Source organism: Neodiprion lecontei, chromosome 1 (assembly GCF_021901455.1).
Source record: "Neodiprion lecontei isolate iyNeoLeco1 chromosome 1, iyNeoLeco1.1, whole genome shotgun sequence".
NCBI lineage: Eukaryota > Metazoa > Arthropoda > Insecta > Hymenoptera > Diprionidae > Neodiprion > Neodiprion lecontei.
In genome coordinates this window covers 9,957,556-9,979,398 of record NC_060260.1, presented here as the reverse complement: position 1 = coordinate 9,979,398, position 21,843 = coordinate 9,957,556, and the positions used below count along the sequence as shown (strand labels likewise).

The 21,843-nt window shown below is 39.0% G+C and overlaps 1 protein-coding gene across 5 annotated transcripts in view; it reads left to right on the top strand.

Annotated features, from left to right (window-relative positions):
- Window positions 1-3,462: 3,462 nt before the first annotated feature.
- Window positions 3,463-21,843, top strand: part of LOC107227616 (cadherin-99C) — a 113,612-nt gene continuing 95,231 nt past the window's right edge. For 3 of the 5 annotated variants that reach the window (XM_046730000.1, XM_046730009.1, XM_046730003.1), the window contains exon 1: window positions 3,463-4,098. In XM_046730000.1, coding sequence (XP_046585956.1) covers window positions 4,096-4,098 — 3 coding nt within the window. In that variant the 5' untranslated portion in view covers window positions 3,463-4,095. Of the gene's footprint in view, window positions 4,099-20,767; window positions 20,998-21,843 lie in introns of those variants that run through there. The other 2 variants (XM_046730002.1, XM_046730001.1) reach the window with 1 other exon arrangement.

Here is a 21,843-nt window from a genome sequence, read left to right as displayed (position 1 = left end):
TATCGCAGTGACTTGTCCCATTTTCCGTAGTGGTTAGTTTTGGTAAAACCTTCTTGTGATGCCTGCTTGAACCGTTACTCATCGCCTTTGGAAACTTCCATAAAGGCAACTTATTTTGCGAGAATTTCAAAATTACAACATTGAAACTTTGACTGACGAATGCGCGCAGCTGTGATGCGACTTTTTCTTACATCAAAACTTGAGTGATAACGTAGATGCACATCTTTTCAATTTTTCGGTAGTGGTATCGTTCTGATACAGTTTTTTCTATCATCAACCATCGCATTTAAAGTGTTGAGAATAAAATGTACGTTTCAATCAAATTCCACCGCGTAAAGAATTTTTCGCAAATTATTTGTTCGCAAAAACACATAAAAAAAAACTTGGTATAAGTACCGATTTATGAGTGAATTAAAAAAAAAAAAAACCTGATCTTACAACGGAAAAACGCTCTGTAACCTATTCCCGAAATTCATTTCAAACGAACGACAGAAATTCAATTTGCATTTGACAATGGAACTTCTAGTTCAAACCTCGAGTACAATTCCGTTAAATTACAAATTTTAAGTGCACATTGCTGTCAAGGACTGTACTATCAGCCACATTGTTTTGGCTCACATAAAAATATGAAACTAGTGGATTTTTTAGATTACTCGATGTTTTCCTTTTTTTTTTCTTTACACGCAACGACACTTTGTATTAAAATTTACCACGCAATACCGATGCCAGCAACAATGAATTAAAAATCACTCAAATAATCATTAAGAGACATAGTTGTCAGACTTACCTATTTTTACAACATAGCATATTTTATCGAACACAAACTATTTTCACAGAATATTATAAAGCCACAGGCATGAAGTGCAGTGATTGATTGTACTAATTTCTGAAGAGTTTGTCTTCTATAATTTTAAAGTTCGTAAAACTGATACACACACACACACACACTTATACAAGGTGTAAATCCTACCGTGCAAGCTTCATGTGCTACACAGAGGTAACGTTGCAATCGCGCATTTCTATCAGAAATTTAATATCTCAGTCAAAAATAATCATAGATCCAGATTAATAGTAGGATTTCAAAGGAAATACTCTAATCTTTGAGACTCGACCTCAAAAACTCTTCAACGATAATTCGTTCGTCTGTTATGCTTGATCAAAGTTTTTCGAGCACTTTCATGTTCAACGGTCAGTAACTCGACAAAAATCGTGCATTGTTGATTGTGCGTTAAAAAAGCAAAGTAGGTCTTTTTACCCTAATTCTAATTACACACGTGTAATTTTTTTATATAATGAAAAAAAAAATGTTCTCTAGGCTGTGCGGTTGATTTTCGATTGCTAAAAGATCGCCGACAAACGGCTATATTCAAAAATACGTACCAGAGCCAGAAAAATCGGCGAGTATTTTCTGAAAAAGCAGAGTGAAGGTAAATTTGTTTTCTTTAGAACGCCGCTGGGAAAATTTGACTACCTTTATTTTTGAATCCGCTATCTAACTTTTAGTGCGGCAAGAAATTTCGACCGATGTACACAAACTTTTGGCCGGCAGTGTATCTAAAATATGTCTCACTTCTTATCCTTTCGCGCAATTCGAGAAATACTCGTCATCTTCAAACGAGAATCCCTTATTATTCTCGTTATCGTGCCAAAATATTTTTAAGACCCGACCGCATCATCCACTTGGCTTATAAAGTCACGCCGAACCGGTTACTCTAGATAGGGTCAATGTTTAATTGCATAAAAACGGAGAGACGACTAATTGCTAATTACGCCTGTCTTCTAACGCAATTAACAATAAACGAGGGCCGGCGAAGCTTCGCAAGATCAACGTCGCTATCACGTTTCGGGCTGGACTACGAAAATCATTTCATTCATAAGACGAGCGCGTCTTCTTTTCGAATATGTATCTCTTTGAAATCTCTGTCAGATCTCAAAGACCCGCCTTATTCAAAACTTTCGGCTGGGCTTTCAATGAATGGAAAATATATCGCTTATCGTTGTTATATCCCCCACAAGCTCAGAATCAGACTAGTGATGAGAATAAAAATGTTTACTTTCTTCGCCGTTATTATTTTTACTAACGAACGTTAACGCTTAGTAAAAACGTTAATGTTAACCAAGAAAGCTCAATATCCTAAAGTAATTTGCATCGCCATCATTATTCGCAATATAATATATCCGGAAAAATTTTACATGTTTTGTGGATAAACAGAGTTTTAAAATACGATTATTTGTTATTATCAAATTATTTCAGCTGCCAGTAACGTACATAATAATACCTTTGCATGTTTGAAAATCATTTTAGTTTCACTGTTATTATTTATTTTTCTTGATTTCGACTGTTTTAGAAGAATTGTGTGTCTTAGTAAATTTATGCGCAAATTTTTTTTACGTCAGCTGATGTGGGCAGTGATCTACCAGAACGATAGATTACAAAACGATCGACAGATCCGATATAGAATCGTAGACAGAATGTTCAAAAAATTCTTAGAAAATGCAGTTTTCGTCATAGCGAATGACCACAGAAAATTCGATTCTAACGAGCTCGCGTAACTTTGAACAAATACTGTAATTTTCACTGTAGAAAATCATAGAAAAATTCGACACATCTATAGTATAGAAGCATTTGGCAAAAGATGTACAGAGAAAAAAGTGATTTATAAATATGTGGGGAAAAAAATTAAAAATGTACAAGAGCCGCAAACTTCTGCATATATCTGTAAAATCCAGCTTTCAACTTTTTCGTATCGATGACAAAAAATGATGTCAATTTGCAATTTTTCGATACCACTAGTTTCTTTTTCTAATCATTAGGGGCGTCATTGGTAGTCTAAATCCAGAGTTTCGACCAGATTCTGAAGTAGCTTCAGCCGCAATAACGGAATTTATGTGGGATTTTCATTTTTTCATATTACTCACCCATTTTCAGCTGTATTAAAATGGTCTCAGCTAGACTTGCAGGAAATTTAATTCACTACAACTCTGGTCGCAACATTTTTTTGCCTACGGTCAAAATTTCCCGACTTAAACAATAAATTCAGGACGACTGTCGAAGCTATTGAAGATATTTGGTCGAAATTTTGTATTTTTACTATTAATGATCCCCCTTTCCCAACGATTAGAAATATCGAATAGTGGTATCGAAAAATTGCAATTTTAGGTGTTCTTTTTTGTACATAGCGACTGGGCTACTATTTGCGGAAACGATAATTAAACGCATGGTGGTAAGACAGGGAGATGCGTACGTGAAAGGCTGAGCGCAAAGCGGCGCAAAAAGGCGCAAAGAGGCGCAAAGAGGCGAGGAGAGAGGGGGAGGGGACCTTCCACTGGGACTTTGCGTCGTCGGCTAATGTAAGAAAGAGGTACAAGAGAAGGGAGGCTATCCGTTGGAAAGGAAAGGAAAGGAAAGGGAAGGAAGGGGACCCCGATCGGCCCCGACGGCACTTTGGCGTCTACCTGAGCGCCGAGCACTCAGTCCGAGTCCGCCAGGTTTAAAATCTAGCGCGCGGTGCGGCCGAGCTGCCTGTTGATCGCTGTCAAAACACTTGTGTCAACAGCCCCTGTTGTTGTACTACGGAGTTGATAAGGCGCGAGGAGACGCCTCGTATTAACGGGTGAACTCGAAGACCTCGACAACAAACGCCGAGTTATCGTTGTGCCGATCCGATATTAGGGTCACGTGTCCGTTGCCCCAGTGACACGCGGTACATTCGCCGATTTGCTCCGCTTCGCCTCGAGCGAATCGCTACTCGCGCGATCCTTTTCTTGTGCATGTGTCGTGCGGTGCTGTGCGGGGTGAATGTGAATACCTACCTACGAAACGGATTTATTAGTATCCTAGTCTTTAGAGCGCACGAATCTATCGGTCTATGCGGTAAAAATACCTTGTCAGTTCTCTATCTTTTTTTTTTTTTCTTTTTTTTTGTACTCCGCGTCGTTCTTAAAAGTGAGAAATTTCATCAACGCCACCGTGTGCCCGTGACTGTGACTGTGATCATTGTGACATGCCGATCTGTTGACTTACCTCACACCTCATCCTCCAAAGCGGATATGCAGATACTTTGCTACTGGAACGGATACTGACTTTCGCCGATCATGGTACGTCTTTTACTCCGTCGAGATCCATGGGTATAGATATAAATTATAAAGTTCACGAGGAAATATCTTCCTTTGATCATCGCTGATCGCGTCCTATTAGTCTACGTACAACGTTTTGAGTCTACGATGACACTGTCATCGAGTCTATCACACATGGCTGTAGCTCAACAGAGGCTTGTGACAAATGTTGAAATTCTTTACGCCCTGACGCATCGAATAATGAATATAGGCAGTAAGGTCTATCGATTCTCCTTCTGCATTCTAGAGCCATGTATTTCTGTTGTCTCACGTTGACTAACTGAAGAGGAAAATGATCGATAGCAGAAATGGTATGAGGATGAAGCTAGTAACGTTACCGTAACAGTGGATGTTTAGGAGAAATAATCGTCTCAAATTTGATGAACCATGATAAACCAAACATACTCATATTTTTAAAAGCCAAGTTCTTGAAATTCGTTCAGGAATTGCACAGTAATGATATTATCCCTGATGATTCGTTACGTTAATCTTATTAACTTCAGCCTCGTGAAATGGTAAGAAGTAAAATTTTCAACGCTGCTTTCACATTGGAGTTAAGAATGCAATTACCTATTAATTAGAACACGAATGGTAAATTGGCTTCGAATGGGGCCGGGGAAATTCCGGATTATTCAGATTGCCATCAACAAACCTGTGAATATTGTAAACATCAGTTGCGAAAATATAATGACGCAGGTGAAAAGTTATCAGCTATGGGGATCAAACGTAGGTGAGAAAACGAAGGGCATAGGTACGAAGAGATCAGAGATCTACAGATAGTAAGTACACTACGGGTTTGTTGCACACACACCTGCGGAAAGTTTATTAGCTCCATCCGGATTCCAATTTCCGGTCTAGACCTGCGAGTGGATCGAAAAGAGATCACATCGGTTCGTTGATTAATATTTGCAACCGGTTAGAATCCCTCAACTCCAATGATTTCAATGAGATTATGACGTTGTCGACATCCCAGGCTAGAGCCAATAAATAATCGAATCTGTAATTCATGCAAAAATACAGTGTTGAACGAGCAAAAATCATAAGAAATAAAATTGGACGATTCCCAGATACTAACAAACTTAGAACTCTATTTTATTTCTGAAAATGCATTACACATTCCGTTTTTGATCTGCTAAAAGCTTTTTAATCGGAGGTAGAATACGTTAGCGAGTTGACATTCTTGACATTGACATATTAAGGCTTGACATTCAACTTGAAAATCGAACCGTAAGAAATATTGTTCGTTTAATATAAAATGCACTTCAGAGCTTTCGTGAACAAAAGAAGTGAGCAAGTGATACGGATATAAAAATATTTAGACATTGCAATCTCTAAGTCACTTGATGTTCACGGGTAAAAAACGAGGGAAAATATGTTCTGATGAAGTAATTTAATTAAACTATTGGTTTCTCAAACTACATCTTAAGTTCAAGTCGCAATCTCTCGAAAAATGTTGAAAACGTACATTTCTGTTTCCAAATTCAATTAACCGTCAAACTGGATGCGGCTGATCTTTTTGTGGTTGAAGCGGAATTCTGGGGCAAAAACTCTATAAGAATCACTTAGATTCATTCGAAATGACTGAAAAAAGTCTGTTTGGTCGAACTGTAAAATTGGTGATTCGCTGTAGTCTAATTCTCTTGCAACAGAAGAGCAGAATCATAACCGAAGGTTAAATTGCTGGTTTTACGGATTTCCGATCCGGGCTCATGAATCATGAATCATGAATCGATGGGTTTTTCAACGCTTCTACATCCTTGGCTTTTTAGATTTCAATATTGCTTTAGATGCCACACCGCATCGCAAACAAACAAGCGCGATACTTGCTAGAAAATTAATTTAAAAAATATAACGCGTTAATCTAACTGAACATACATTGTGAGTCAAAAACCAATCTTTTCTCGTACTTATTGTTAGTAAAATGCAAAATACACGTGATTGCCTAATCCCTTATCGCGTGCGGTGAGGTAATAATTCTATTTTTTTCTGACTCTTTTGCGAGCTGAAATTGCCTGCAGCTACGCACTAGAGCGAACACTTTTCAATTTACATCTTATATACGTACTACGGATTTACTCAATAGCGAAGACCGCGTAATATGCCGTGGAAGAAAGTTACTTTACAGCTTCCGCGTTTTACCCTTTCAATCACGCAATTCAATTACCTGAGAATGCAAAAAAAAATAAAAAATTCGGGATTTTCCAATAGAACATTAAAAAAAAAGGAGAAGAAAAAAGATTGCCACTGCGAATGAAAGGGTTGACCGTAGTCTTCCGTTCGTTCAATTGCGACATAAATTAATTGCATCAAGAAGTAGACTTTGATACTAGACAAATTTGAAGGATTCGACGCAGGCTTGTCGTTGGCTGTCAGTTTTTCTGTCTAATGCAAGACTTGCATTTCGACATGAAAGCCATGTTGATTAGACTGGATACTTGTGGGGCCCCGCTTGCACTAGTCCTAAGTCCATGCCTAGAAGAAGTAAAGTAAACTCGGAGAGTTTAGAGCTGGAAGAAAACCGGCTCGAGTAGCGCACGCGTCGCCCGAGTCTTGCACGCGTGTTTCCAAGCCCTGGACCCGGTGTTTTTTCATCGCCAGCGCCATCTTCGATAGAAACCTGACCGCCCTGCACCACCGGATGCACCTACGTTATACTCGCCCTCTTATATGTACCTGCGAACCCTCAACGGAAATTTCCGAAATACCGAAACTGCCAAAACGAACTCCGGATGGCCCTTCAGATCGTAAAGATTAAGGTCATGTATTATTCCTACCCTTACCGACCGAGTATCTTTGTTCATTTAATATAGGAAGAAAAAGGGGTGGGTTTACTCAGTCGGTAAGGGTAGGAATACTACATGACCTTAATTGAGACAGCTCTGGATACACGGCGTCTCAAAATGTCTCGGGCTGCTTATCCAAGACTCTGTGTACAGACCGTGCAGTGAGGCGTCACGTTACTTTGATGTAACTCGATCGGGGAAAAAAGTCAACACCACCTATACTCAATTCGCAACCATAGTTTCATTCAATTTTAAAACTGTTAAAAAATTTTGTACCGAATTTTCTAGCCATGAAATACTTGGTATTCTGTCTAACATTGCCATGGACATTTCTGACAATAAGAGTGTTTCATTTTTACCCATGCATTAGAGTGAAAATAGCAGTCAGATGAATTCATAATGGGGAAATTAGATCGTATCGAAGTTAGTAACACTATCGCAACGATTCATGCTGAGGCAAAACCGTATTTCGCGATTTTGGAATTGTTTGAAATTCAGTGAACCGTAATAAAACAAAATATACTCATCCATACCGCAGCGTTTTACCAAATGAGATTTTATTATGGTACAAAATTTCCCCTCTCCATTTCGATGGAAATGTCTATTACATGTTTGTCAGTCTTCGACCTCCTTTTAAGTTGGAAAAGTACACGTGTACATAATACAAATATGACTATATTCGTCTTCACAAATTTTGCATTAAGGATAAGACTTACTGTTTTCTTCAGCTTTTCTGATGCTGGTTAAATAGGCTAGTCATGCTATCGATCAAGTGGACCTTCGTCATATCGTGGACCACTAGGAACTAATCAATCGAAGCTTTGCCGCTGAGTTTTAGCTTATAGAATTAATGCCCATTACGATTTGTACCGCAGTATAATAGAGGATTTCAGAAACGATTACAAAATAATTTCTCGTTTTATTGAGATTCGATTTTAATAGAAACGTTTCTGTCGAGATTCGTGATCGGCGTTAAACAAAAAACGTGTACCACACATTGATTCTAATATATGCAGCCCGGTTTGCGATACCAAAGATTGATCCATTTCTGTCGGGTACAGTGTAATCAGATTTTTTTATTGAGACGTTTAAAATACCCGATTACTTCGGGCCATATATTTGAGATAATCTTGATACACGTATAGTGTAATATAACGACATGTGTAATACAGGCACATAAATCGCCGTCACACGAGATCGATCTCCGGTAATTTGCGACCCATTTATCTAGAGTCCAAAAGTCCCCCATACGTACGTTTGATTCACGCGTAATAGCTGGGAGCACAACAGTGCTGGGCATTTGGTAGATCCGTGGCGAAGCGATGCAGGGTATTATCAGATCAGCTCGCTTCATCTTCTCCGAAGCCACCTGTTTGCCCGAAGAATACGCTTGAGGCGCGTAGCAGGTCGCGGATCGATCGATCCCTCTGCATATGAATACCGATCGACACAGTAATAAGAATTGATGATCGCCAATTGTTGCCCGGCGGCGCAATGGGGATGGAAGAAACAGTTTTTCCTAAAGAACTTTTCCAAATATTTTGTATTTTTTGAATTTAGCGGATATTTTACTACATCTTCGAATACTTTGATATCGTTTGTGTATGAATCACGAGAATCCAGAACATTGTAACCCCATACAATACCCGGTATGGTATCTACGATATTGGCTATTGATCAATGAAAGGGTCTCGCTTATCGTGAATCGAGCAAACTAGTATCATGCTCGTGACAAATAGTTTTCTGATGTTGAAAACATGCTGTTCACAAATTGCCTGCTTATGTTCAACATTAAATGTATTCGTTGCAAGCTGAAAACTGTTTATTGATGTGTAAGATATAAGACAAGTGTATAAGACTGTAATTTACTCTTTGGCGGGAGTGAACTGTGAAATTTTTTTTAATGGTTAGATTCTTTTTATCCCATCGTTTGATCTAACCACCGAAATAACTAGAAACGCGCGTAATTTTTAAGAGCATAAGTACGTCTTCCAGTTTCAGAGTTCCACCTCTAGTTGATCCTCATCCTTCTGAGAAATCCGTAGCCATGCGCTGTGTAATACGAAAACTTGGAAATCATGCAGGAAACACGAAGCGCTTCCCTCATCGATAACAACCGATACCCCGAAACCTGTGTAGACCTTTCCACTTTTGCTTATTAACGCGTCACGAGGAGCTGCCAACCTAGGCATATTGTGCATTGCGCCGCGCCGTGTTGCCTCAGAGACTGCAGCCTTTCCAGGTTTGCGTATATTGTACACTTGGCTGCAGTGATTCTGAGGTGGTTGATCTTTTCGACGAGTTCGTTATGTTGGCAATGCAGATTCAACGTGCAGCGCCACCGTCGGCCAGTTCCGAAATAGGCTCAATCTTGAAAACATAACACTACCTATGACCGTGGAATTATGTATTTTTGGGTTGGATTCGATAACATAACATAACCCATGACCCTTGATGTTTTTCTCATTTTTGGATTGGATTCGATAACATAATAAAACATAACTCATGACCGTGGAATTTTGTATTTTCGGGCTGGATTCGATAACCTAACATAACCCGTGTTCGTTTATGTTTTTTTCATTTTTGGGATGGATTCGATAATATGATATACATAACCCATGACCGTCGAATTTTGTATTTTTGGGTTAGATTCGACGGTCCTGTGTAACGTAATGTTCACAAAGATTCAGTCTGTTCCGCAGATGGCCGGCGGTGGCACTGCGGGCCGATTCTACATTGCCAACGTAACCGACTCGTCGGAAAAATCAGTCGATTCAGAATCACCACAGCGAAATGTACCTTCAAATGTAATATATTTAAAAAAAGATATATATGTATAATCAGGTAAATCCGAGAGACCGATGCGTATTCGAAGCCTCTTGCGATACGCCGATGAATCGTTGACGCAGAATTTAGCGCCCGCAAGTACTGTTACACGATTCGTGGTGAAGAGTGGCACGCCGGTGAAGAGCCGAAAGGAGGCCATCGGCGACCTGGCCGTCAGAGCCGTGGCATCACCGTTATGTTTGCGCCCACGGCGTCTCCCCTTTACTCTCCTCCGGTAGTATAGTCACCACGTGTTGCACCTTGCTGATAATTACTCCCGCGTACAGTGATCGCTCTGGTGGATTCCGTCCCATTGAAATTGAACTGAAGTTACACTTAGATTTCACTTCGATTACACTTATTGTCTAATTTCACGGTTTTGTCGAGAATTTTCTATATACTGTATTTTCACTATAATTAAAAGCATACCAAAGTCTCACCGAAAAATCACTGAAATCAAAATTTCCGACTCCGTCACTAGAATAACACGGAAATAGAAAAGATTTCTTACTCCACTGAAATGACGCTGAATTTCTATTTCATACTTATAACCGAAATCACACGTGAAATCTACTGAAATTAAATAATGCGGAAATATTTTATAAAAAAGAAACCTATTGGTGATATTTTTTTGCTGATACCAGAGTGAATTTTCCCAATGTAATTATAGTAAAACCGCAGAGCAAAAATTTCACAGCTACATCGAAGAATTGAGTGGAATTTTAGTGATTATCTAGAATGTTACTCTAATATCACTGCTTTTAGGATCCACTGAAAAAACATTCTGATAACACGGTGGGACCGAATCGGCTAGAGCGGAGCGTTTGTATCTTCGGGTTGCATCGACCTGGATCTCATTCATTAGCCAAGATTAATTTGCGAGCATAGCACGATCAGTCTCGCGTCCAAGCATAACTTCAGCAGCGTGAATCTATTCTTGGACTCAAATATCTGCAGTTGTGATATTTTCAGCTTACCGTAGCTGAAAATTTGCCTGGAGTCAGCAAAGAAATGTTTGTGAAATGTAGTGCTGGCAAAATCAATCGCTGTTGGTATTATATACACTGTTTGCAGTTTCGTTTTTGCTTCGGAGCGATTATTTCCGACGCTCACCAGTTATCGATTGCTATTTTACACCGAGCGAATCGACCGTGAGCGAATAGTCAGGCGGTGAGTTCATCTTCGCGGAAAGCCTTAAATACCACAGAATCCAGTTTGCGAAATCCACTTTCAAGTGAATAAATTTATTGCAAGAGGTTTAATCTTAAGAATATTCAGACCACGTATGCGATTATTGTGGTGAACAAGGTTTGAAATCGAAAGTAAATTACAGAATGCTGTTTTAACAAATGAACAAACTGATATTGAATCATGTTTAAAATTGTTCGTTACTCGCGTATTCGTCGAAATAAACGATAGCTTACTCAATTAGTTGTGAATAATATAATTGTTTAATACACGCTATATCACTTGAAAAATTACGCTTAATGCGTGTATAAAGGGTGTGGTAAATTTTTAATTACCAATCGATGCACAGCTACTTGAGTTCTCATCGTCGTCGTTTATCCATGCTTCCGTTTTCCAAGAAGACGATTATTCTTCCAAACTTTAACAGATGCAGGTTTATATACCGCAGATGACCATCAAAAGTTGCATGTTTAAAGCTGATATTATATTATTTATTTCCTCTCCTCGCACGACGTTTCTTTGACCATATCGTCTAGCTTGGAAATCACATACTTAACAGAACGCGAATCACATCTAAATTTAACTTTTCGAACCGAAGAAAAGATCTGAAAATAAAAATCTTCTTTTCTTCTTTCGTTTAAAGAGTTCTGAGAGAATGGTTGGCAAGGATCAGTTAGTAATTGATACGCGTCCGGCACAGTATGCGCTGGTGAGTTATTTTTTCGCAGCTCACAAGCTTACGAGAATGGGAGAACATATCCTCGAAAGGATAAAATAACAGTGAAAAAACTTACAATAATTTATAACTGTTTCAAACACTGACTATTTTATCAGTGTAAATAAAATTTATACCATGCATATGAGAGACAAATTTCAATTACAGATATTCAATCCTAGTCACGTTCATTGGGTAAATAAGTGACAAATTTCAAATCCGAACATTGAATTCCAGTCACGTTCATTGGGTAAATAAATTAAAAATCCGCTAAGATCATCCACCCAAATTAAGTTATAAGTGCCTATAATGCTAGAACATGTTGATTGCGAGAAGACTAAAAGCTAAGAGCTTCTCTGACACAACCACATGGATCCCTACACTGCGTAGCGTTCTAAGAAGCGAATGAGATCTGAGATCATTGATTCTCTCACTCGTTGTTAGTACAGTTCAAATCATTTTCAAACAATGTTGTACAGAAGATACTCGACATTACTTGGTAAGGATAAAACTTGACACAGATTTCTTTGTTCGATTATAATAATTACGTGTCATGCCCAATACGATTCGCATCTTAAAAATCATCCATACCTGCATATTTCCATAAATTAACGCAACCATTAATTATACGACAAACGATCTCCTAACTGGTTACTCACGTAAGAAAGTTCGTCGTAATCTAGCCAGAAATGGGTGTGATGAAGCTAACGAAAAGCAAAATATCACCCGGGAATAATGCCGTATAAATTCACGGAGGTACCGTTACATCGAGAAACCAATTTGACCATAGCCAGCACCTTCTCGGCCTGAGGAATGTAACACGTGGCACCGTTTCCTGTTCGTCCTGTTCATCGGGTTGAAAAGATCTCACTGAGTTTGAAACAGTTGTCTTAGTTTTTGCTGTAAAAACGAATATTGATTACAAACAAAAACGATTCTCCGTAATGTGAAAATCCAAGAAATAATTTGTAAATGAAATACGAATAACGTTACTCTAATCACTCGCCACGCGATTCTGCTATAATCAGAAATTATCCCGCTGGCCAAGAAGCCAACGCAACGTCATCGTCGAGCTCAACTCTTCAGAGTCTTTCGACTCTTCTGACAGCTGGGGAATACCGGGTAGAAACACGCAAAAACTCACTTACCTGTTACCATTAAGGAGATCCAAGTCGAGACTGCGAACTGGTATAGCTTAACGCGGGTACTGAACAAGTCAGGGCTATCTAGGTGCCCACAAGGGAAAATCGTGAGAAGCCTTACGACAGAAAAGATTTGTCGCTGTTTGAGCCAAAGATCCTTTGTGCGACACGGACAAAGATTTTTGAAATTTTTTTTTTTTTTTTTTTGTCAACTGGAATTTGAGAATTCTTAGTGACATGGTGACAAGTTTTTTTCCGTTTGCCTGGCTCCATTTTTTTTTTTTTCTTTTTTTCACTTTTGGAACAGAAATCTTTGTTGCTTCCCTCCCGCATCAGTCATGCCGTGAGCCGCACAAACGTCGGTGATGCAGATATATATATTCGAACGTGTGTCAATACTGGAAACGTGACATCGCTTATGCTGGAGAGCTCGGGCTTTGCGTGGAATCCGAACGAGTACCGAAGGCACGATGGGCCTCATTATAGTCCTTGCAACCCGCCACCATGGCGAGGGGTTTGTTAACAAGGAGCTGGAATTCTCGTGACGGATACAGAGAAATGGCATCTCTTTGAATTCCATTGCTAAGCATTAAGGCTATTCCGTAGGATACTTTCCTGAATCGACAAAGATTCCGGGGGTTATTGTACGGGAGGAGAGAGATGGATAGACGGGTAGATGGATAGATGGATACATGGATGGATGGATAGATGGGTAGAATTTTTAAAGTCATCGGACAAATCCGCTCAGCCAAATTAAGGGAAGCTCTAAGATCTACAGACGTGACATTAAACAAGGCAAGTCAACAATAATAACAAATTGAAAGTAATGTAACAATAAGTCGAAAGTAATTTAGCACTGAAATAGGAGGACAGGAGTTCAAAGATATTATGAATTCAAGTCCACGACTAATAAACATACTTATAATGATAATAATGTAGGATAATATTAATATATAATAATAATATTGAAGGATAGAGAGAGAGCGAGAGAGGGAGTATGTTTACATATTTTCAAACTCAGCAACAAAATTGTCAACATTGAAAGAGTGAAGAACCGTTATAATTAATACCGAAAATGCTGCCATTATCACATCATCGAGAATCCCCTGGAAAATCGTATCGTAGTACCCTTAAGAAAGATCGAGAAATTTCGTATTCGTCGTGGAAAATCGATGACAAGGCCTATCCCCGATCGACTAAAATTAAAAGCTTGTAACGATCGGTAAAACTATTTTACAAATGTCTTACTACCTAACTGAATTGAAGACTGAATTAAAACTGCACAATTTTGACGTTGAGGATGTTAAATAGCAATGTTATCGCAGTGCAATATCACATTTTGAATTTTGTTGACAATATTCTTTTGACTCGTGTCTCACAAATTATGACATGCAAGTGAATTAATTAAAGTTTTTCAGTCATTTGATTTGTTACTTCTATAATTAAATATTTACAGAATATCAAATAATAGTAAAATCTATCAGGCTGCACGCATGCCATGATAAAAAAAGAATAAAAATCGAAAAACTGCGATGTTTTATACCTACAGCTTGCACGTCTACCTTGTAAAGTTTTTTCGAGCGATAAAGAAGTTGCGTAAGAAATAAATTTTTTTTGCTCTGCCCACACAGGTTTGACCATAAAGTAGTATGTTGTTAAACTATAAAGTACTCTGAGAATTGTTATATGCACTAATAACAACCGACTCAAAATCAGGTTTACGACAGATAATTGGTTTCACATTTACGCAAGACGTACGACGACTGAAAAAAGACTGAGAAAAATTGAAACAAAATTAAGGTTCCACACTCGAAAGACCAAAGTTGACGAAGACGTTTTCGGAACGAATGCGAAGGCTGCATCTAAACTCCAATTATACCTGTTGACATTCACTTTTTTAAACGGCGATAATTTTCTTTTCGACATTTTCGACGAAAGTGCTGACGTACCGCCTCTTATTTTTTAACGGTTACGACATCCTGAATGTGAAGTTCTACGGGCATTTACCCGTATTAAATTGCGCTGTATTACAATTTCGTAATACGTTGATCTTTGTTCTTTTGCAGACACATTCTGAACGGTCTATTTTGGAAATAGAGCGTAGTATCGTTTCGCATGAATATACCGCACAACTTGTATTATAATATCTTATGTCGATACGTGAATGGCACTCCAGCCGGTTTTTGGACCGATTTACAGTTAGTTGTACGTCTGACATTAGGCGCCTGCGTGTCTCTTGGTCCGAATGTTCCTCCCAGGCTTTGACGCGATCGTAGAAGACTGCGAAGCTTGGCGGTTAGGCCGAATGAAAGACGAATTAAAAAATACTTTACTCGAGCGAAAACAACTCAAGGGTCAATTACCCCATCTAAGTTCTTGACCATGAAATATACGATAACCAAAAAATACAACGCTCGAAGCAAATGATCAGAAATTCAATTTTTAGGACCGTGTCATTATAATTTCCCGCAGCTTATCGAATTTTCTATGCGAATAAGAAAGAACGAACCGATTGTGAACGGACTCGTGATTTTGATCGACTAGAAAAAAAATGATTCAATTTTTCAATCTATATATTATTGTAAGTTTAACAGACTTTTGACGCTTCAATGATTTAAATCCAAAGTTTTTAATCATAAAATTAATTTTTATTTAAAATTAACGTGCTGGTGTATAATATTTGTAAATTTGCAAGGTGAAAACTACGCGTATCGGGTAAAACTTTCGAAACAGTAATACTCGTTCGCCATGCTCCCTGAATATCAGTCGCGTACGAGATACGCGAGCGAGAAATAAAAGCGGGACTCAGGTAGCCAGGTGCATAGCATTCTTGGGAAAGTAGCAGAGGCTGCGATCGAGTGGGAGGAAAACGTCAGGCTGATCGGCACACGCAATCGGATATATATTATTATATACCGGTATCTGATATATTTGAATCAAGGTTTTGAAGACAACCAACTTCAAAAATATCTTATCAATATTATTATTCTGTGAATAAAATGACGATAAAATGAGAGAGTGTCAGAAATGGTAGGATGGAAAAAAACAGAAAAGTTCATTTTACTAGATTATATATTAATGGTTCTCAAAATTCATAAGTTACATCACCGCCGATAACCATTCTACCTGTAATATTGTAACGAACTAGGCGTTGGATGCGGAATAAAACACGAGTTCGTTGAGTGTAAGGAAATGATTCAACAGGCACAACTAAATTAAGCAGTCCAAAAATGCTTTTCATGCGTTTCTTGTCAGAAACAAGACCGTTCTTACGACAATGCTGGTTGACAGAGCAACCTTATTCATTTTATCATATACGAAAGCTCTTGCGTGACTTATCTATGATGCCTACTAGATCAGAAAAGAAGGGAAAAACGTGTGATTTCACCCTTTGTAACGATACAGAATTGAAGTGAACTCGAATTACAACTGCTCTTGGGAGTTTTATTGTACAGTGAAACTGATGAAGTCGTCCTTCTCCCCGGTCTCTCTTCTTCTTTTCCTGATCTCTCTTTTTTTTTTTTGCCCTCGACAAAAAGTCGAGCAAAATATTTTTCACTCTCCGTATCTTATCTGATATGACTCACAAGCAGACAGCTTTCGTTTGCAACAGGTTGCTGACTTCCCTCGAACCGGGGTGTCGACAAACTTTACCCTGTACCTGAAAACGGAGTGGCGCATTACTTCTGCTACGGATCACGATTTGCGTCTGCAGAACCTCCCAGATTACCCTGATTTACATTCTACCAAACTCTTCGAGTGCTTTTCAAATATTGATTCGAAATACACCCGCGGTCTTCGCCAGCTGAAAATATTCGCTTTATAATGATCAGGGAAATGCTCATAAAATCTTTTATGGATTCGATATTGATATCCAGATTCAGTAAGGTAAAAGAGAGCTATTTTCACGCTTACGGGCCTTCGTGCGATCGTACTTAATAAGCATGCAATATGCAAAAGGAATTTTATCGCTTAGAACGTAACATGAGAATATCGACTCGTGGATTCTTTGGCGACTTCGACAGTTTGTTATAAATGTCGAGCTAGCGAAATCTCCCAACTCCAGCATCCGAATGGTTCGTCACAAAACATTCCCGACATCTCAGAATATGACTAGATATCTTTGAAATCGATTTTCGCACTGAAAATAAACGAAGTGTTATCAGAAAGTTCATAGTTTTTCACGGAAACAACGCTGTTTCGGAATATCCTAATCATTCGAACCTTGCAAGAAATGCGATCAGAGAAACCAGATTGAGGAAGCATCAAACTCCGTCATCCAAGTTTCAGCTTTTAGATGTTTTACCGATAATAATTTCAGCAGTTTTTCACACTAGCTGCATTCTCCGTTCGTAATTGCCACCCAGCCAAAAATTTACGATTAGGAAAAGGTGAACCAGGAAAGCATCTAGGGACAACAGCGACCGAAGAAAGCTCTTCGCTTCGCCCATGTGTAACAAACGCAATGGGTATTGCGGGTAAGATGGTGCCCCTAAACGAAGCGATTGAAACAGACTTAGATAAGCGTAGAACAAGCGTGCAGTTAGCCATTCCCGAAGCAGTAAACAACCGGTTAATGACACCGTCACGTACACCTGTACTCTTTAATCGTCCGAGATGACCACCGGCTGGTAAGTCCCCGTGGCTAATGTCCTAGGGGTCGTGTCCGATTCGAGGTGTGGTACATCATCGGTGCATGTTCGGTGGGCATCGTTTGAATATTAAACGTTCTCGAGGAACGTCCGCGCCGGCGAGGGAGAGAGGAAGAGAGATGGAAAAAGGAAGATGTCAGCGTTTATCTATGCATGTACGTAACCGTAGGAAACCTAAAAGCGACGCTTTCATTCTTACAGTATAATTCGAGAACCGGTTGACCCCAGGATATGCTGGAAGGCAATTAAAACATCTTGATTTACGTTGCACTACTCGAACCTGGGAAGTCGTGTTGGGATTCGATACATGTTTTTACGTTTGGTAACGGTGCGCACATGTCAGCTTAGCGTAAGACTATCGTTCTTGATGATGTTTGAATAAAAACGCACCTAGTCGAGGTTCGTGTAGATGGAAGAAACGATTTTAATATTCTTGACAAATGTTTCGGCACAAGGTGCGGCTAATAAGTTGCAAGGCTTGCGAGGAGTAATCAACATCGGTTTGGTTATTACGTAGTCTTTTTTTTTTTCTTCTACCGATCGTTCTATGTTTGTAGAAGACTACAAATCAACTCTTTACACTGTAGTATTCCAGTGTATTGTATAAGTTTCACGGTCATCGGGCGCTTCTTTTTCTCGTAAGAATTACAGCTTGTAGAAGACCGTGGCTACGTTGGCGTTTGAACGCTATTGAAATTCCGAAAAATTTGATACTTGATTCCATGTCAGGTGACACAAAAATTTTTTAATGAAATAGTTACTATTCGACTTTGGAAACAAATGGCTTCGTGGAATTCACACTAATAATATTGCTCCGCATATTTGAAAAAAAAATCGTGTTTCTGTCGGTGAGACAATTCTGTCCGTCCTTATCTAATGAGAAGAAAATGTCTACGAGGTAGAAGCGAGTGAAGTTAATGCATCGAAATATTATTTTTTTTAAATTATTATTAAGCAGCATTAGCATTGATTTCATAGGGGTTGAATCTTGCGAAATATAACTGTTCTGCTTTATCATGGTTTTAATTATACTTCAGATAAGCTTTGAGTAGTGAATATACAATTTTCCTGAAAATGCATCGTCACATTGTCGTTACGAACTTCAACCTCGCGATTTTTTCGTATTTTTGTGTACCGAAGAACAAAATTCGGTACTTTGAAAGTTGAAAGACGACACGTTTTTTCATTAAAACAATAGGATTTCTTGCAAAATTCGTTTTATCATCTTGCTCATCTGCTGGCAGGTCTCTGGAAAGTTGCGGCACGTTCGTGCGCCGTTTGTTCATTAACAATTGGGTACACTATACGATTACTCTTATGTCATCTGAGTTAGGCATTCAAGTTTCCGACTGTGAAGACTTTCTCATGCAGCAGGCTTTCGTAGGAGAAATTCTGAAGACAAGTATCTTGTAATACTTCCCGGAAGAAGGTACGGTACCTACGGTAAGGTGAGAAATGTGAAAATGTTCGTGAGATAATTTTTTTGCCATTCTTACCTCGAGCACAACACGCGGGGGAGAAAAATAGAGATTTACGAAATCTAGAGAAGCATGTCGATTCTTACTCAAAAAATATAAAATTTCATTCAAAATAAGAAAATTATACATTCTACTATCGCTATCAGTATACAGAATATGGATTTCATACTGCCAACTAGGTCGTAATTTAAATCATTTTCAACAACGATTCAAGTATTCTTTCTATAAATTCAGTATACCAACAACCATCTATCGATCGATCAAATTATTTCGACCAACATTCGGTTATCACTCAGAGTGATACATATTTATTTAAAATGACTATTGTTCGACAGAAACTCCCATGAAATTTCGTGACAACATAATATGTAAGGTAGTTGGATCAACTAGTCCGATAGTGACAACACCTGTACGCATGCAAAACACATATCATCCATAGTAGAAAATAGTCAACTTGACTGTGCAGAACAGTGAGAACCTATTCTTACATTTCAAATTCCTACTATAATTGAATAGTTATATATCCGACATTGCTTCTCACAGTGCGATGTGAAAACAATTCCTCATGCTTCCAACTAATAAAAAAGTAATTTTGCTTATTGCAAAATGTGGATTGCCAATAATTAACTCGCCAATTCATTACAATGGGTATCGCATTCCTCTGATATTCTGCAGGTATAAAGAATCTCGGGGACTATTCAATTTTCTTCGGCCTGTGAAGATTCCGGGTCCCAATAATACGAAACCCAGTCGAAAAAACCGGTCGGCAACAAGGGTATCAAGATTTCTGTTGCGATTAACGGCCGAGAGACCTTCGGTAACAGAGTCATTTTCGCAGTTGGTAGAATATTGTAATATACAGCGCGGGAATGCTCGCCTTGAAATTCACGATTCTTGGACTGGATTATATATCGGGCTTAACAGGCGGTCTAACCTCACGGTCCCTCACATGAGGCCGGGACCGCTAGTCAAGTTTCGCGGGTGAGCGGGAACAAGTCAACCTTGAAGCGAAACAGACACGTGTTAATTTTAAGATGACATTTCCGCGATAAAGGAATAAATTCATCGGTCGTTTGACCCACGGGAATTCAAACCCTTACTTGGTAATTCGTCTAACAATAAGTCAGTCGGCTGCTTCTTCTAGATTTTTTGTTTCTCTCCGTTCATAAAATCCGATACAACTCAAATTTTTCAAATTTTAAACTTTGCTTTTACAAGGAAAACCTTGGAAACGCTCGCATTCTTGAACATCGATTTAGTACTCAATTTTTCATAATGATATTATTAACCGAAGAACCAAGTCTAATATTACTTTCACCGATGACATTCTAGAATTGAATCGTACACCATTTTGCCTTGAAGAAATGCTCAAATTCTCGATCAGGAAACAAACGTTTCGTAACTGCGTTTCAAAACGTATTTTCAAAATGTCAAACAACCAGTTGCTTATCCACATACACGGACAGTGGCCTTCTCCTTTGTCTGTAAGCTCTGCAGGCACGTATGCAAATTCGAAACATGAATGTTGAAATACATTCAGGGGCTTGGCTTGGGAGAAGCAGTGCACCTGCGACTTTAGGACGAGATGAAGAGTACAGGCGAACATGCAACAGATCCACAGAGCATCTGCATGGCCTGCATATAACGGGGCTCAAAAGACCCACTCGGGTACTTACGCAGAGGTACTCGACACTTACGTGGTTGGCGATGTCGCAAGTCCACAGCCCCAGGGCACCTGCTATTGTCGTCTTACCTGTCCGTGCCTCGTTGCGTCAACTGGACTGATGTCGTAACTTCTGCAGAAACTCGTATCCCCGCTGATTGTGCAGGTTCATCTTGCAAACGACGAGTGTCAGGGTTCCTGAATGTTATACGAGTTCTCCATTCCTTGGCGAAGTTTTCCTGTCATCTACATAGTGTAGTACGATCAACGGTCTGATTATCTTACGCGTGGAAAGAAGAATGTACTGTCATTATAGATCATAGAATTCGCGTGATTGTGATGTATTCGAGATACTAGTGTTACATTTTACTCGGTTAATCCGTCGAGTAATCAGTTGATTCTTCTTCAAAAACCAAATTGAACACAAACGAAACGTGAGTAAAATAAATCACACTACTTTCAACGTAAATACTTGATACCTTATACACCACTAGAACTGTAAAATTCTAAAAAATATTCTTCCGACAATTAGTGTTAAATTCAGCACAACTGCAAGACTTTAAAAAAATGTATGAATTTAAAAATCTCGAACGTACTTCAAGTACCTCCAGATTATTGAAACCGATTTGCGTGACTTTGAATGTTAAAAAAAATGTTGAAAACTTGAAGACGACACTTCGAAAGACGTACCTTGAACGATTGCCAAAGACTTCAAAAGGCTTAATACGACCCCGAGTGTATTAAAAATATTTTTTATCACATATGCTACTGTGATCCTCAATAATCTGGATCTAGAAATAGCCGTCGTGGACCAGCATCATGACTGCCATGTTAGGGACTTAAGATTGTGCACTTGGGCAGAATTGAGAAGTAACTGAGCTTGCTTTGTTGAAGATCCAGATCCGAATCGAGATATGACTCATGAAATCGCCCAGAGGGAAACGTAAGCCCCTGCCTAGCCTCTGCGACTCGGTCGAGGACTCTTAGCAGCGACAGGTGGTCTGGTTAGAAGTGGTACAAGTTTAAGAATTGTAGGTTCGAGCCTACAAAGTAATTAGCACTTGCGCTTCTCACACTTGTTAGCATTTCTTATTATATTTCTCCAATATTACTTGTGATAAGAAATTATCTCCGCATTTGCCTCTCTTCTGTGATCTCTTTTGTATGGTTCAGAACCGAAAACTGAACGTTCTTGTGCGTATTGACCTTGATCGTAGCCGATTCCGTTACAGACATTACAAAGATCGTTGTTTCAAGACGTTGAAAGAATATCCTTAACA